Consider the following 15,512-nt stretch of genomic DNA (forward strand, 5'->3'; position numbering starts at 1 on the left):
AAAACCTGACTGGAAGACATCTGGTAACTGAGACTCCATCACAGCCTTGGTTAGTTTTGTTAATAATTCTTACCATTTAGTGAGTATAACTTAAATCTACTATGAAGTCCTACTGTTCAGTTTCAAGCCCCTGAAAATTGTAATACCTTTCTATATTGTATTGTCACCAAAATTCTCTTTCCTTGTACTTCCAGGTTGGCATCAGTCACTCCTTTGTTCTCTTCTTTGGTAATTAAACCAAATTCTCTCATGAAATGAGCTCACCATGAGACACATCTTCTGATGATTTAATCACTCTTGTAATTCTTCCCAAAACCTTTTAAATTATTAACATTTTATCTTGGGGACTTAAGTACATATRCTTTCAAAGGAAGTGCAGATACAGKTAATGTAACTKTCTTCCTGCTGTCACTCAAGATTCCTCAATATATAGGCATTTATTTCTTGAATTAGCTGATTTTTCTTTAGTATTCCAATCTACATGCATAATGAAATGTTTATCTAACATGACTCCCAAAGGCTTTTTAGGGCTGCTGCTTCCTTGCCATCAATCTTTCATGTTCAACAGCTTGTGARTCTAGCTTTTATATTTGAATAAAACCACATTATTCATGTTGYAAATACTATTAAATGGACATTATGACAAATTAGCATTCTGACATTAAAAAAATCAGTTACATCTAAACCCATCAATGAAGAAATAGCTCCTTCTGTGGTCTGAATTTCTCTTAAATTCCTTACTTTGCAGTGGCTCAGAAAAACCTTCAAGGCTTTCACCAAGGAAAGTTAATACAAGTCCATTGGGACAGGAGGCATTCAAACTTGGAAAAGCAGGAGCATCTGAAATCTCTTGTATTTCAGGAACTGGTTCTTCCATTTCCTTCTACAGAATAAAACATGAATTAATTGTATTCCATATTTGAAAGTAAAAATGAAAAAAATTAGACTACAGATTTCAGTTTTAACAGTACATTTTTTTTTTTATAAAGGGCTGCCTACCATTCCAATTTAACATTTTCAGAGTTTATTTCCAGAGTTCAGGATTTGGAAGTGGAAACATTAGATTATTTTTTTGATTATGCTATCTTCTTTCATTCACCTTGAAGAGCAACCCCTCCCAACTTTATTTATTTTGCTGAGTCATTATGCTAACTTGTACACAGTATTAAGATGAGAAGCCAATGGATGATGTGAAGCAGAAGGGCAGAAGATAAWWTWWSWRRTWKSMWAYYWSWWAWWTTAACTATAATCATTAAAAGAGCACAAAAGGTCAGTAGAGCAGAACTTCTAATTTGCTGCAAATACAGCAAAGATTCAGGAAGGAATGTTTGGCAGTCAAAATGTGAAATCCTCTTTGCACTGCTCTGCAGTGGAAACTCTTATGAAGACTAGAAAAAAATCAGACTGACCTAAGGAATGTCTGAAGGTCCTGGAACATTTGTAAAAAAAATTACAGCAATATACCCTTAAATGTCATCCCCTCAAAAACCTGAGTAAAAATGGAATACACTGTGTTAGTAGTCATAAGATGAAAACAGTTTTGGGTTGCAGACAGAGGTTACAGAGAGAACTTGTCCTGGTATTATCCCATATTCTTKCTTTTTAGAAATAGAAATTTAGGGGGGAAATGGCAGATATTTTACCACCTGTTTTTCAGTGTAAAAGATGCTGTGTATTTTACAGTTTATTTATATAATATTACTGAGGAATTAAGACTCCTCTCAGTATGCTAAGATAGTAGTCACAGGATCATGAGGTAGAAATCACAAAATAGGACAGAAGTAACATTCACTTGTCATCTACTTCTCCCTGTCTAATGCTAAAAAGAATAATCAAATACACCTATATCATTAGCAAAAAATTCTGATGTAACCTATTCTAAAAATTTCCAGGGCTGGAGGTTTCCTGGTAAACTGTTGCAGTGCTTTACCTTGATGAACCTTATTGATATTTTCCCATTGATTGTAGTGATCACTACTGCAGAAAATTAGTTTAGGTTGGATTTTTTCTGCTGATGAAACGGACTCACATAAGAGATGATAGTGTTCTTTTAGGTCTTCACAGAAGGCTGTTCTATCTCTCAATTCAAGATCCAACAATCCAAACCAATTCTTTTAAACCTTTCCCACTGGTTAACTTTTCTAGACCTGTAAGCTTTCTCCATGCTTTCCTTCAAACAAAAAGCGTGGCCCATATTTTTCTTGCAGTGCAGTYTCCATAACTGGACACAATACTCTARCTGAGACTCTACCAGKCCTAAATGGAAAATAACTTCACATATTTAGCAGGCTGTACTGTGTTTTATTCACCTCAGTGTGGGCTTTGCCCTTCTCACAGGAAGATGGCATTGTTGACCTATGTATAATTTGTGATCCATGCCAACTCTCAGACCATCCTCTATACAACTGTCACTGACACAACTGTTACCCATTCTATAGGTTTATACTGTTTATTTATATGGACTATGTAGAACCTACCACTTATTTGTACTGAATTACATCCTGTTTTACAGACTGTGTCCATGTGAATTTGTCAAGTCCGATTTGAACTCAAAACCCATTCTCCAAAATACTTCAAGCTCACACTGAGTATATGGATCACACACATTAATATGGATACTCTCTATCCAAAGTAGTTCTAAATGAAACATTAAAAGCTCCTTGGCTTAGAAATAATACTGACAGATCTTTAATGATAGGGCTGTTTTTCTGCAGGGTTTSTTTGTTCCCTGCAGTTGCTGTATGTTATGCTGAGTGCTGTTAACCAACTCCCCATAYCACTTTCTATGATGAAATCAGACAAGGAGCACTTTTTGTGGATATACACAGAATCTGTGTTGCAACAAAATCCCCACTGTTACTTCCACAACTAGGTACTAGATACTATTTCAGAAGAGAAATCCAGAATCTGCATTTAAAATGTCATTCATTCCTTCCAAAGACTGCACTGTGATAGAAATACCTCAGTCAAAGGCAAAAGTAGCTTCCACAAATTGCTGGTCCCTGGCTTGGGATCAGCTGAAAAGACCAAATGACAGAGCAAGGTTTTACAAAACTGGCTTGGTTGGTTAGACTTCAGTAGGTTTTGGAAAGCACAAAAAAATCTACTTGGTTAAACTACAAGAACTAGCAGTTCTTGTGACTGARATATTAATAATYATAGAATGGTTTGGGTTGGAAGGGACTTTAAAGATCATCACATTCCAACCCCCTTTCCATGGGCAGGGACACTTTCCACTAGAAYAGGTTGCTCTAAGCTSCATTCAGCAAGGTATTGAACATTCCAGGGATGGRGCATCCACAGCTTCTCTGAGCMACCTATTCCAGTGCTTCACCACCTTAACTACAAAGAGTTTCTCCCTAATATCTAATCTAARCCTACYCTCTTTCAGTTTAAAGCCATTCCCCTTTGTCCCTGTTGAAATATCCCTCTCCAGGCTTTCTTGTAGCCCTATTTATGTATTCTAAGATGCTCTAAGGTCTCCCTGGAGCCTTCTGTTCCACAGACAGAACAGCCCCAACAGTTTCASTTTTTCTTTGCAGGAGAGGTGCTCCAGCCCTCTGATCATCTGCAATGTAAAAGCTGTAACTATAAAGCCAAAATTTGCAGCCCAATGCAGACATTCTGCTTTACATCATGGAGACTAARTTCATTAACAGCTGCCAAAATGTACATCTGAGAGCAACTGAAAGAATCAAACATATCCTTAGGAGCACCACAAATTGTTAGGAATTGTAAAGGCACAGCTCAAAGACTTTGAGAAGAATTTATGTTTCTTTTACAGAAATTCATGCATTKGAATTTTTGTTTGTTTCTTTTAATTGGATAATGTCTCTTCTCTCACCTTTTCTTCTTCTTGCTTATCAAGTGATGAAGGAGCTAATTTGCCCTGGTTTGCTTTTGCAGAAGGCAGAAATTTTCCTGATTTTTTCCTATCTTTTTTTCCTGGAGCTTGTGTMGGGGGAGGTTGGACCTTCTGTACTGGGACTTCTGGTGTTGGAATTACAGTTGGAAGATGAACAGAAGGGATATTCAGAATTCTTGCTAACTCAGGWCCTGTTTCATCATCTAAGGAAGGGAAAAGCAATATTTTTAATGTAATTCAGTTTCATAAATGTACACTGCTACTTTTTATTTTTTAAAAAGATTTTGTACACTAAATTTTACCTTAGAAATCAAAACCTCTGTGAGGGAATTTATTATTTCAGATAGAGGGACTGAACATACAAGAGTATTTAGAAAATCTTTCCATAGACTGACAATTTATTAGCCTAAAAGACATCTTGAAATTATTGCTTCCCACAAGTTGTCATTTGGTGGTCACCTCAAAAATAAAAAAATATGGTTTTAAAATATTCTTTTACCTCCAGAATACTTAGAAGTGGAGACATTGTGAGTCTAGTATCTAGTAAATGATCACTGGATTCTTCTTTATCATGGGCTGATCCAGCTCCAGTAATTTTGTACTATGTAGGTCTATTTTGCTGTAATTATTCAGAAAGATTCTAATGATCTAGATTTGATAAGAGTCTTGCAATTCTTAAAGCCAAGCATTAGGACATGCTAGGCATGTCAACAGGACAACGTTGCCTTTCAAAACAATTTCTTGAAAATAAAATAAATACAAACTTAGATTTTCTGTAATTATTTCAGCTATTGACACTCCTCTTTTCATAGAAATTTCACCTATGCCTTTAGTCTGGTTGCCTCCAAAAATGAGAATATGGTGTCTGAGGGTAACAGTGAAAAAGCATGGATTGCCAAGACTGAGATAAAGTGTCTTTAGARATCTTGAGAGACAGATAAAATTCCAGAGGACTGTCTGCTAAGGAAGGTTTCCTTCCTTTTATACACACATTCATATTTCTAGGACTTGGAATTATACCCTCATAATTTTGTGAAGACACAAAGAACAAGTGCAGAGGTTCTACAGAACCCAGAATCAAAAGCTCTGCAGGTACTCAAACAGTCCCAGATTCATAAAGAGACAAGGAGATTATTTCTAAAATAAACATTAAGTGATCTGAAGTTAACTTTTAATAATGCTGGAGAAAATGAAGAATAATTCAAAACCTGAAGAAATATTAACATTTCCCCAAAAAATTAAAAKAAGTTGCATAAAGCTGAAAGACAATTTAAGGCCTTTTGTCACCTTAGCTTCTGTAAAAGGAAGATGGAATAGATAAAGTGTGAAAAACAGCAAAGAAAGTGAGTATTAGAGAGTTTCCAGAGAACTATTTCAGTACAGCAGGGAAAAAGGGTAATTTGCACACAATTTAAGTGCTCAGTGGAGAGAAACTACAGATTTCATGGTATTAGGGATGGATGGCATATGAGAATCATCTAAGAGAGTATTTCTGGTCATAATTATTCTGAGCACTTGTGATGCAAAGACCCAYGGGAATTTGGCATAAGCAAATGATCATAGAACAACTGCAAGCAATCCAAAAATGCCAGTTAGCAGTRCTCTGAGGCTCAACAAAGCAAGGATTATTCTAATGTAGAATAGAATGACTATGGTGAATGTGAAAAAGCCTGAACATCACAACTCAAATGTAGGTGKTTAATTAGATGTGCCTCTCTTTTCTGTCAAAATCCAAGATTTTTCAGTGCACTATTGTGAATGCTCTCTTGGCTGAAGTTTAAAAAGTCTTTTTTTTTAGTAATTAATTTGTAAAATATATTTGAACAATTAAAACTAAGTGTAGAGTTGAATGGTTTACCACACAAAGATGCATTCAATTAAATGTTTTCATATTTTAGGAGCTGAAAAATGCTGGAATTATTTTCTGATCAGAGAAGGGTTTCACTTTTATCCATAAGATGGTTTCAGTGGCCTTTCAAATGCAATGGAAACAAAAAGCTCTTGGTAAAAGCAGACACTGTTTTCACTGTGGTTTTCTGAAGCAATTGCTTCCAGTTGGTGAATGTGTTTATTGAAAGGCTGAGAGAAATCCCTCATTATGTCTGCACAACTGTAACCTAAAGTCCAACTCCTAAAGTAAAATGAAAGTTCCATAATCACCTATATAAGTTTACAAAAATATTATTTCTTGGAAAACCAAGAAGACTCCTCAGCAAATCACATTTTCTTTGGCTCAAATTAATTGGCTGATTTTGCTGGGCTGCTTAATAACAATACTTGCACTGCTCTGTTTTTACAGTAAGCAGAAAATCTTGGAGACCTCCCTCCATTTTAAAAATTGAATCATAGAATATTCTTGACAATGTAATCTCATTTTGAGCCTTGCTGAAAATTCCCTACCATGTAGTAACAGCTGCTGAGAAAGGCAGAATTGAATGCAACAATTTATTGGGTTAAGCAGTGTATGAAGGAAAAAAAAAAGGAAAAAAAAATTCCCCTATGGTTCTCAAATATCCTCTTCTATTTGCTTACTTTACCTGCTGTCTCCCCTGTAGGTCCATAATAGCTCAGGGACAGCTGGATTCCATTTTCCAAGGTGGCTGAAAAAGATCCAAACTTGCTCACAGCTTCCTTTTGACTTTTCAATTCTCCTTCTGAAAAAAAAAAATAAAAAAAAAATTAAAGATAGCAACACATACCAGAACCACCTGACCTGTAAACCAATGGCTGGTGTAAAAAGTAGAACCTYAGTGAGGATGACTAACCTAAATAGACTAAATAGGGCAGGGAAAACCAACATTCCATTCATARGGTACTATATAATAGTCAGTTTTGTGCAATATACTTGTGGTTTTTTCTCCAGAAATAGCATTCTAGTTAGCTAGGTGTGTAAAAACAGGTTTAACAGCAACAAATAGTGAAAAGCCTTATTGAATTTAAGCAGSAAGGGAAGCTAGTTCTGGATTTATGGATCCTTGTTTCTTGGCTGACAAGAAGGTTAAGCTGCTCATTTCTACATCACATGTGATTTTTATGCACTGATAAAAATCACTGTCCCTCACACACTGTCACAGGGACAGGARCTGCACTTGAATTATCCCTGAGGGTCCCTTCCAGCTCAGGATATTCTATGATTCTATGTGTGTACCTTGAGGAGAAAGTACAAGAAAGAATAAAAAGTTGAGGAATTAGATCCAAAGGCATGTGTGGGATTTGTAAAAGTGGATCAGGAGTCAAACTCCCACAGAGGTAAATGCTGTCATGGTGAAAACCACATGAAACACCTCCCACACACTGGGTGTCTCTACTTCAACTGCTGCTGCCCTAAAGAAACATTCTGTTGGKAAGAGGGAAACTTGGCATTTCCCATACAGAGAACAGCATCTTAAAACTGTGAGGAGTTGCAGAGAAGACTACAAAATAATGTTAAGACAGGCCTAGCCATCTCCCAGTGTCATCAACATAAGACACATCCTGAGACCTGCTCCTATTTCTTGTYTGTCCTTGCATTGCTCATTGCTGARTACCATCTGGGATTGCTGTTTTGGGATTTTGAGTGCTTTACAAGTTTACCATGGTAGCATCCAGCCACTGCAAAGTATCAGAGTGGAGTGATTCTTGTCTTCCCTACTGCCTTTCTGCAAGGTGCTCCTGTTTACATGGGAGAAAAGCCACTCACTTATGCCCAGTGAATAAAACTGGTCTCAGACACTCACACTCAGTGCTGGAAGACCCCAAAATGACACAGATCAGCTGTCAGAAGTGCAGACAAAAAACAACTTGTCTGGAAAGGATGGAAATTTTCTATTCAATGTAGAGTTGTATCACTGGTGGCAGCTGAAGCAAGAGCAGGATGCTTTCTGACAGTAATGAAGAGCCACCATGTCTAAGTTATCCTTTTCCAAAACTCTTCAGTTTGGTGACAGCAATTCCATAATGCTTTTGGCAAACATATAMACAAATTACTACAATCTGACCCACAAAAGGAGGTCCACTTCAACAGGGAAAATCTTCCAAACATATACAMAAATTACTACAATCTGACCCACAAAAGRAGGTCCACTTCAACAGGGAAAATCTTCCAAACATATACACAAATTACTACAATCTGACCCACAAAAGAAGGTCCACTTCAACAGGGAAAATCTTCCTTTTTGAGGGCAGATATTTGCTTTGGTTGCAAAGGATTCAGTTTTCATCTTCTCAGGACATTTTTAGATCTGAATGAGTCTTCCACTAAATTAGAGAATTATTTTCTTAAAGAAAATGATTTTCTTCATTGATTTCCTTGCTTTAGAAAAGAGACTGATTTGTACATGTTGACCTGCAATGTGCTTCTACATCTTGCTTAGATCACACTATAAAGGGTTTAAGTCAGCCAACTGAATTTTTCCTTCTTTTTATGGAACATTGTGTTTTCTTACTGTCTGCCATTAGTAATTATTTATTTTCTGTTAGTTGGTAAGTTTTGCATCCAACTATTAATTATGTCAAACTATTAATTCTTTATATCAGTGACATCAACCTCCTGACCTGATGTAATTTGCTGCTCTTCATTAATTACTCCCTCTTCAATTATTTCTTGCTCTTCATTAATTTCTCCCTCTTCAATTATTTCTTGCTCTTCATTAATTTCTTGCTCTTCAGCTTCTTTGAAGTTTTTCATGGGGTCTGTGATGTGAATGAAGAAATTGTGGTTGTCTTTTGTTACTTTAACCTTTATCAAAGTTGGACCTGTAAAGAAATGGAATATTGTTATTGCTCCCACCAGGCTTCACAACTTGTACTCAAATAAACTCAGCACCTGCAAATTTAAAGCACTCAGAAAAAAGAAAGTGCTCAAAACTGGACTGAACCACGTAGTAGAAAACTAAGATTATCTAAGTTTAGACTAAATATTTAAAAAAATCCTGATAATTAGATCTGAGAGGCAGCAGAAGAACCTGTTGCTTATATTTATTGCATTTGACTGCAAAAATAATTTGAACATTCTTGAAATACCATGCATCTGTTGCTACTGAACAAACAAAAATGAACTGATTTTTCTGCATTTCTAGTTTTCTGGTAGTTCATTTATCCATCAACTCTTAACATATTGGAGGAAAATTAAAAGATTAGTAGTGATAGAGGCTAATGAGGAATTTCTTTAACTGAATTTTTACTCCTGAGACATGAGAAAGCATTTATGGATTAAGAAACTATGCCATCAAGTTAGTACTGAGTAAAAGCAAAATATAAAGAAATAAAGAATTACCTTTTACAAACTCTATCTTCTCTACTTCAATCTGTCCTCCATCAGATGGGAAAAGATACTGATTGGTTCCTGTTACTTGAATGACYTTGTCCCCAGTATTGTAGCCATGAAACTGGAAAAAACAAGTTTTAAATTGAGAAAGGCAGAACCCATGAAAGAGGTAAATGAAGGACAGATGATCAGGATCACACTGTRCTGCTCAACATCTTTTGCTTAGATATTTARCTAATGTAATAAAAAYTTAAGCAAATATCTAGCATCCTATTTTCATATCCAAGTGATTTCTCAGTTATTAACTTAAGTAACTTGTTACATTTGAAAAGCATCATGGAAACTGAGGAGTAGTGGATGAACATACCTGTGAGAGAAAAAAAAAAAGTTCTGGTCAAGTACAAAGAGACAAAGTATAATGCCATGGGATCCCATATAGGGCAGGTAAAGATTCAAYTTTCTACCCTCTAGATTTTGGAATTCAGACACTGTAAATCTAAATAGATTGCTATGCCTTCCAAAGTGCCACAAAAATTACATGAGTGTAGTCAGACTGAAATGTCATCTATTTCTGAGTTTGAAGCCTGCATTTAAGCAAATTTAGACTAAATTATATTGATGTAGGCAAGTTTTGGATGCAACACAGACTCTGCAAATATGAGATGGTGCAAACTGCTGAAAAACTGAACAAATCTAGTGAAAGGTTCCCTCCATTAGTGCATCAGGCAGAAAAAGGGGAGCCACTGTCTCTATTTTACTATCTGGATGTGAGCTCCTGGGATTGCTAGGGACATGAAGCACAATTGCAGTTTAGATTTCATGTGCTTTAGTCTCCAAGAGTAAGCTGAGCTCTACATTCCCCACTGCACACATGCCAATGRAGCTACTTCCTGAAACACAGAAAAAAATGTGTATTTCAGATTAGGGCACATCAAGAACATGAATTTTGAAAGAAGAAATGGAAGAAAAAGTGGTTTCCAGTGTGAACAGTCAAAACTTCAACTAGGTCTAGTGGTCTCCTAATATGGGAGATGGGTCAAGTTCTTATGCTCCCCTTTCCTATCCTCTCCCACAAAAACCATATGATCAATCTATGTTTGTCATATGCACTAAAAAATAAAATTAAGTAGTCTGGTCTAGGATAATCTTAAATAACAAAAACTGCTTTTCAAAACTTTTAGAAAAGGATCTGCTGCTAAAACAATGGAGGTAAAAAGACCCAGTTAGGCTTAATTTGCCCTGAACTCAAATTTCACAAAAGATAATAGCTCTGCTGTAATCTTGACTCTATATATAGTTAGCACTTTTCTAATGTGGTTTTATAATACAACTCYTGACCTTATAAACTTTCTCAGAACTTGATTCTGGAGTGCTCTGMTCTTCCTCAAGTTCAGGGGCTTGTATTGGCTTATTTGGAGATTTCTCTTCAGAAGGTTTTTTGCTGGGCTCTTTAAATCCTTTATCTTTTGTCTCCTGTCCTTTCTTTTTACTTTTCACATTTTCTTCTGTTTCTTGTTCTTCCTTTTGTTTTGCTTCCTCCTCTCGTAATCGGTCCTGCTCCAACTTCCAAGCCTAAATTCAACATTAGGAATTAAAMATACTGTGTTTATCTTTTTACTACAAGACATGTCTTAAGTGGGGCTGAAAAAAGTAGAGGCAAACAAAAACAAAGAAATCAAAGTTTTAAGTTAAGACATGTTTCCAAATATATTAAAAGTCTTACTATATTATGCACCAAATTTTGGATAAAATTACTTATTCATTCAGCCATTGTTGACCACAGGAGATCAATCAGGTCATCAATTCATATCTWACACAATCAGTCACAGGAGAATGATTTTGTTGTATACTTTGCCACAATGTTTACCACCCAACCACAATGCATCACTGGGATTAGTTAACTGCCCAAATGCAACAGTGAGATAAAATGATTTTTTTTTTCAGAAAGAAGAATGAGGTATCAATGCTAAAATTATCAGCCTGCATCAGGAAGAMATTTGAGATGTTTTTGAGTATTTAGGGTTTTGTAGACAGCATTTCTGGGGAGGAAATGGCAAGTATTCAGAGCTCCAAGTCAGGTGTTAGCCTTGCTTGAGCTGTGACAGTTAACACCATTTCTTATCTACATTCCCTATCAGGACTTGAACTGCACAGCATTGCACACTATGAGTAAGATGAGACATACTTTGTCTGTGAGGATTCAAAAAAACATCAGGKGAATAGAACATCAGATTTGTGCAGATTAATGGACAGCATCAATGCTAAGAACTAAGAAATTGTGTGCTTAATTCCTACCTCAGCCAGAAGATTACTGTGTAAACCTGGGCAAGTCAACCAATCTGTAGTGAATGATCATGGACTAAACCTCTAAAATGGGATTTTCTAACATAAGGTACCATATTTACATTCCCTGATTTCAAAGAGCTGTAGACAGTGAAAGCAGAGTTGGGTACAAGTACTTCAAGGAATTTGGATMTTATCTTTTCATACCTTTACAATCATACAACTTCAGTAAATAGTAGGATATTATCCATAACTTCCATTTCCTAGTATTGCAATCATAAATAGCTTTGGAATGCCTAGTATAACTCTAAATAGTCTTCTCTTAAGAAAAYAACATAACATAACTCACAATCAGGAAGGAATAAATTAAAGGAAACAACATATAAAAAAAAATAATGAAAATAATGAAGAAAAACTAAGAGAACTCAGTCAAGCCTATGTAAGAACAAAGGCTGATCTTCCTAAGAAAGCTATTTAGTCCATTTCAAAAACACATCTATTTTTGCCTCACCTTTAGAGAATTTTCTCTGATAATGGGACCTTCTTCCTCCTTGGGTTGAGATTCTGTTTCATTCTCAGGTCCAGATGTGGCACCTTTGAAAAGTGAAAGGGAAAATAAGCAATAAATATAGGGAAATGGAATAATTTTTTAAAATTGAAAAAAAAGAGAAAAGATGTGTAAGTAAATAAAGATGTATATTTAAAAATTGTAAAAGAATAAAAGTACAATAAAGCAAATATTAAATATTTCTAGAAATAAAATACAAAGTGTGTTATCTCAACATATGCAAAGACTGGCTCTCTGCTTCTTGCTGTTGAAGGCTTTGTTCTGGCAACGTGTTTGTTTGTTTGCTTTTTAACTGAGTAACAACAAGCTCAATACCAGAGTCATAGACATTACAACATTTCCAGAAGAAAACCCCCCAAAAAATACCATCTGAACCTTCAAACCTTCACTAAAGAAACACCATATCCCTCATTTACTATTATGGCTTCATAGMATCTATGACTTATTAAAAGTGTATCTTTTATGAGTCTGATTTTATACTACACTTGGATAYCTCATGTTTACCTTCTAGAAATAAAAATTAAAGTATACTAGCAGAAACCTCTAGATAAATTACTTTGTATGAWAAAGCAGAAATTGCAGTGTCAGTGAAATTGAAACCACCTAAGGACACTGTTGCCCATCTGCATGTTCCAGCTAGAGGTGATTATCTCCTTTCAGCAAGTGAGCTGCTCTRTGAATCTTATCTGTCATGAAGCACCACATGGGCAAGATCCAATCWAGCTCCTGTGACAGCTAGATATGTACAAATTATGATTTAGTGSTCATAACTGTACTTTTAGCTTCCAAACTATAATCAGAGGTGTTAATTGGGTTGAGGACTAATGTTTCTATTTTTGTAAATGCTAACTGCTAAGCCTGGGAGGTTTCAARTGCATTCTAAAAAAAGGTAAAAAAGCAAAGGTTAAACATAAATCATTGTTAATACCATTTAAATGCACAAGTAGACAACCTTGACAGAAGTTCTTTTTTGTCAATAGGGGTTTTCAGCCTCCACTCCCTGCTGAACAGTTACTGTATGAACTGCTTACAGCTTTCACTACCCAAAATGTTGCTGGTAATTCAAGTTTGCTCTGCAGTCTTCTCAATTCCAGTTTCCAGCTTTAGCTTATAGCCCACAGCTTCTGACTTCAAGCTTTTATCCTGCCCTTTAAACAGGAATTTTACTGAACTATYTTGCCAGCTTTAACTATTGCTCACCTCTTCATATGTTCAGTCATCTGAACAGATTCATATTTGTATGTAATCAGCTGTAAACAGCTATGAGTATGCAAATTGCTACTAAAGGTCTGCTTTCAGAACAGAGAAAGATGCAGGCTATTAAAACATATACATTTCATTAATTCCAAAACATATATATGCCTATATAGATGTCAAAATAAGGTTATCCTATGAAAAAACATATTCAATTGTGCTCTGAACAAATTTGTGCCTCAGTACTTAGAATGAAAAATTAATTTCCTAGAATAAAACAAAAAGATAYCCACATTTRGCTTTCTTAGTAAAGCCAGTTTTTTTTGACAACACATGCAGACAGTCTAAGAGGGCCCTCTGCCATGGCTTTTTCCAATTTAAAAGACTATTTCCTTACCCATCATCTCTTTTTGGTATTTAGCTTCTTCCTCTTTCACCCAGTCTTCAATTGTGCTGGCCACCACCTCAAGGTATTTCCTGAAAAATAGAATATCCCTCTATTTAACATAATACAGTTTTTGCTAATATGATTTCAGGTTAAACAAGATCACTTGGCTTCTCAGTTTCTTATACAAGTATTATTCTACAATCTTTGAGACAAGGCTTGTATTTGACAGGGTTTCTCTCAGTTTTTACAGGAACTGGTACTTTTTCCCAGCTARTATTTGCTTAGTACATGTTATACTTGGAACTTTGGTTACTGTTTCTGCAAAGAAATACAAGAAACTTGTCTGCCAAAGAACACCTGCTCCTAAAGAAAAATCCAGGAAATCAGAAGAGACATTCAGTTTCAAGATGGTTCAGACTTGTTCTAATCCTCACTGTTTTATCACTGAATAGTTTATTTTCTTAGTAGTTCTTGATTGACCTGTTCTTGATTCTTTTAGAATATGCTTCATTTGTTTGTTCAGGCACTCAAGTGTTATTGTAAGCAATGTCAAGCTCTTCTTTATTGGTGTGACAAGAAAGATGTCTGGAAATTGTCATCCAAATCCAGATTAGAGAATTATAACCTGGCATAAATTGATAATACTCACAAGTAACAATTAAGTTGAAGTGAGAATTGAATGAYAAGCTGATRCAGGGTTTGCAGCTGGCATCTGCARTTGSATTGTTTCATCTTCCAAAGGTGTCWGAAATSACTGCTAAAGTAATTCAGTGTAAAAAGCTGCTTTCAAGAAAGGAGGAAGCCTTGGAATCTCATATGCAGCTGCCACTCAACCCTTCATTCAGAGCTTTATCACAATTCTTTAAAGTAAAATTCTTCACGTGTGCAAAATTAAAAGGAGCTTTTGAAGGATTCAGTTTCTGCATCTTCATGACGTTTTGTAATTACAAGTTCAAGATGATTCAATTGTATTAAAAAACTCTGTATGGAGAAGAGGCTTTGGATATGACGATGCAGACAACACAATCAATTCTTGACCTCATGATGGTTTTAAAGTTCTTATTGCAGCATTACATTGTATATCTGAGAGAATGAATACATAATCCATGTACACAGTTCATGTGCAGCTTCAAGACACAAAAGTCTCTCCAAATTTTTGCAACGTAAGTGCAGTCTGCTTTGGGAAACTTGCATGGAGAAACTGTTGATCAGTACATATACTCAGTAGAGAGAAGGTTATTCTGCTTGTATCTGAAGAAAAGTGTGCAAGCTATAAAAACTTAGAGTGTTGAAAACACAAGGCAAGACTAGGTTGGAACATAGAGTTGCCAGTACTGGAATAATTTGAAGATGAATATACGTTATAAATAAAAAAAGAGATTATTCGTGTGGAAAATATGTTAGGCCAATGAAACAGTCATTCAAAGTCTAAAATACACATTCTATTAATATGTATTCTGATGTCACTACTGCCAATGTCTGACTCAGAAGCATTTCTCAGAAAGGATTATTCTTTTCCAGTAACTTGTGTAATGTGTTTACTATGAAACTGTAAACAAATGTCATTAAGATGAACTTTGAGGAAAAGAATAGTTTTGATAGTGCCTGAATTCATTTGGCTTCCTGATAGAGTGGCCACTTATCCTAAGCAGAGTTWAAATGTTTCATATACACACTTATCAGTAGCATCCATTAAAATTCACAGGCAATCTTCTGCTACCTATCCTTTAAACAGCACAATTTCTGAATTTTTGGATGTTCTACATGAACTACAGGACCTGATAGCCATTAAGAAGAAGGAAGGTAACTGGGATCTCCAGGAGAAAAAGCTGCTGCAATGTCAGAAACGTAATTTCCTCTTTGCATGAGAATTTGCTGGAACAGGACTCATTGTAAACAAAATGAAATTATTCTGTGATTCTGTAACCAACAGATTAGCAGATAACAGAATTCTATTTCAGACAGAAAC

The 15,512-nt window shown here is 35.6% G+C and overlaps 1 protein-coding gene across 1 annotated transcript in view; it reads right to left on the reverse strand.

The window, feature by feature from the left end:
* The window catches only part of SPAG17 (sperm associated antigen 17), an 84,349-nt gene that overhangs the window by 25,112 nt on the left and 43,725 nt on the right, over positions 1–15,512 (reverse strand). The window contains exons 18-25 of the mRNA XM_057384766.1: positions 13,553–13,632; positions 11,905–11,987; positions 10,449–10,682; positions 9,120–9,231; positions 8,399–8,599; positions 6,403–6,519; positions 3,845–4,068; positions 742–883 (exon numbers count right to left, since the gene is read on the reverse strand). Of these exons, the coding sequence (XP_057240749.1) occupies positions 742–883; positions 3,845–4,068; positions 6,403–6,519; positions 8,399–8,599; positions 9,120–9,231; positions 10,449–10,682; positions 11,905–11,987; positions 13,553–13,632 (1,193 nt within the window). The remainder of the gene's footprint in view (positions 1–741; positions 884–3,844; positions 4,069–6,402; positions 6,520–8,398; positions 8,600–9,119; positions 9,232–10,448; positions 10,683–11,904; positions 11,988–13,552; positions 13,633–15,512) is intronic.

Source organism: Malurus melanocephalus, unplaced genomic scaffold, assembly GCF_030028575.1.
Source record: "Malurus melanocephalus ecotype Western Australia unplaced genomic scaffold, MMel_1.1 scaffold_745, whole genome shotgun sequence".
Classification (NCBI taxonomy): domain Eukaryota; kingdom Metazoa; phylum Chordata; class Aves; order Passeriformes; family Maluridae; genus Malurus; species Malurus melanocephalus.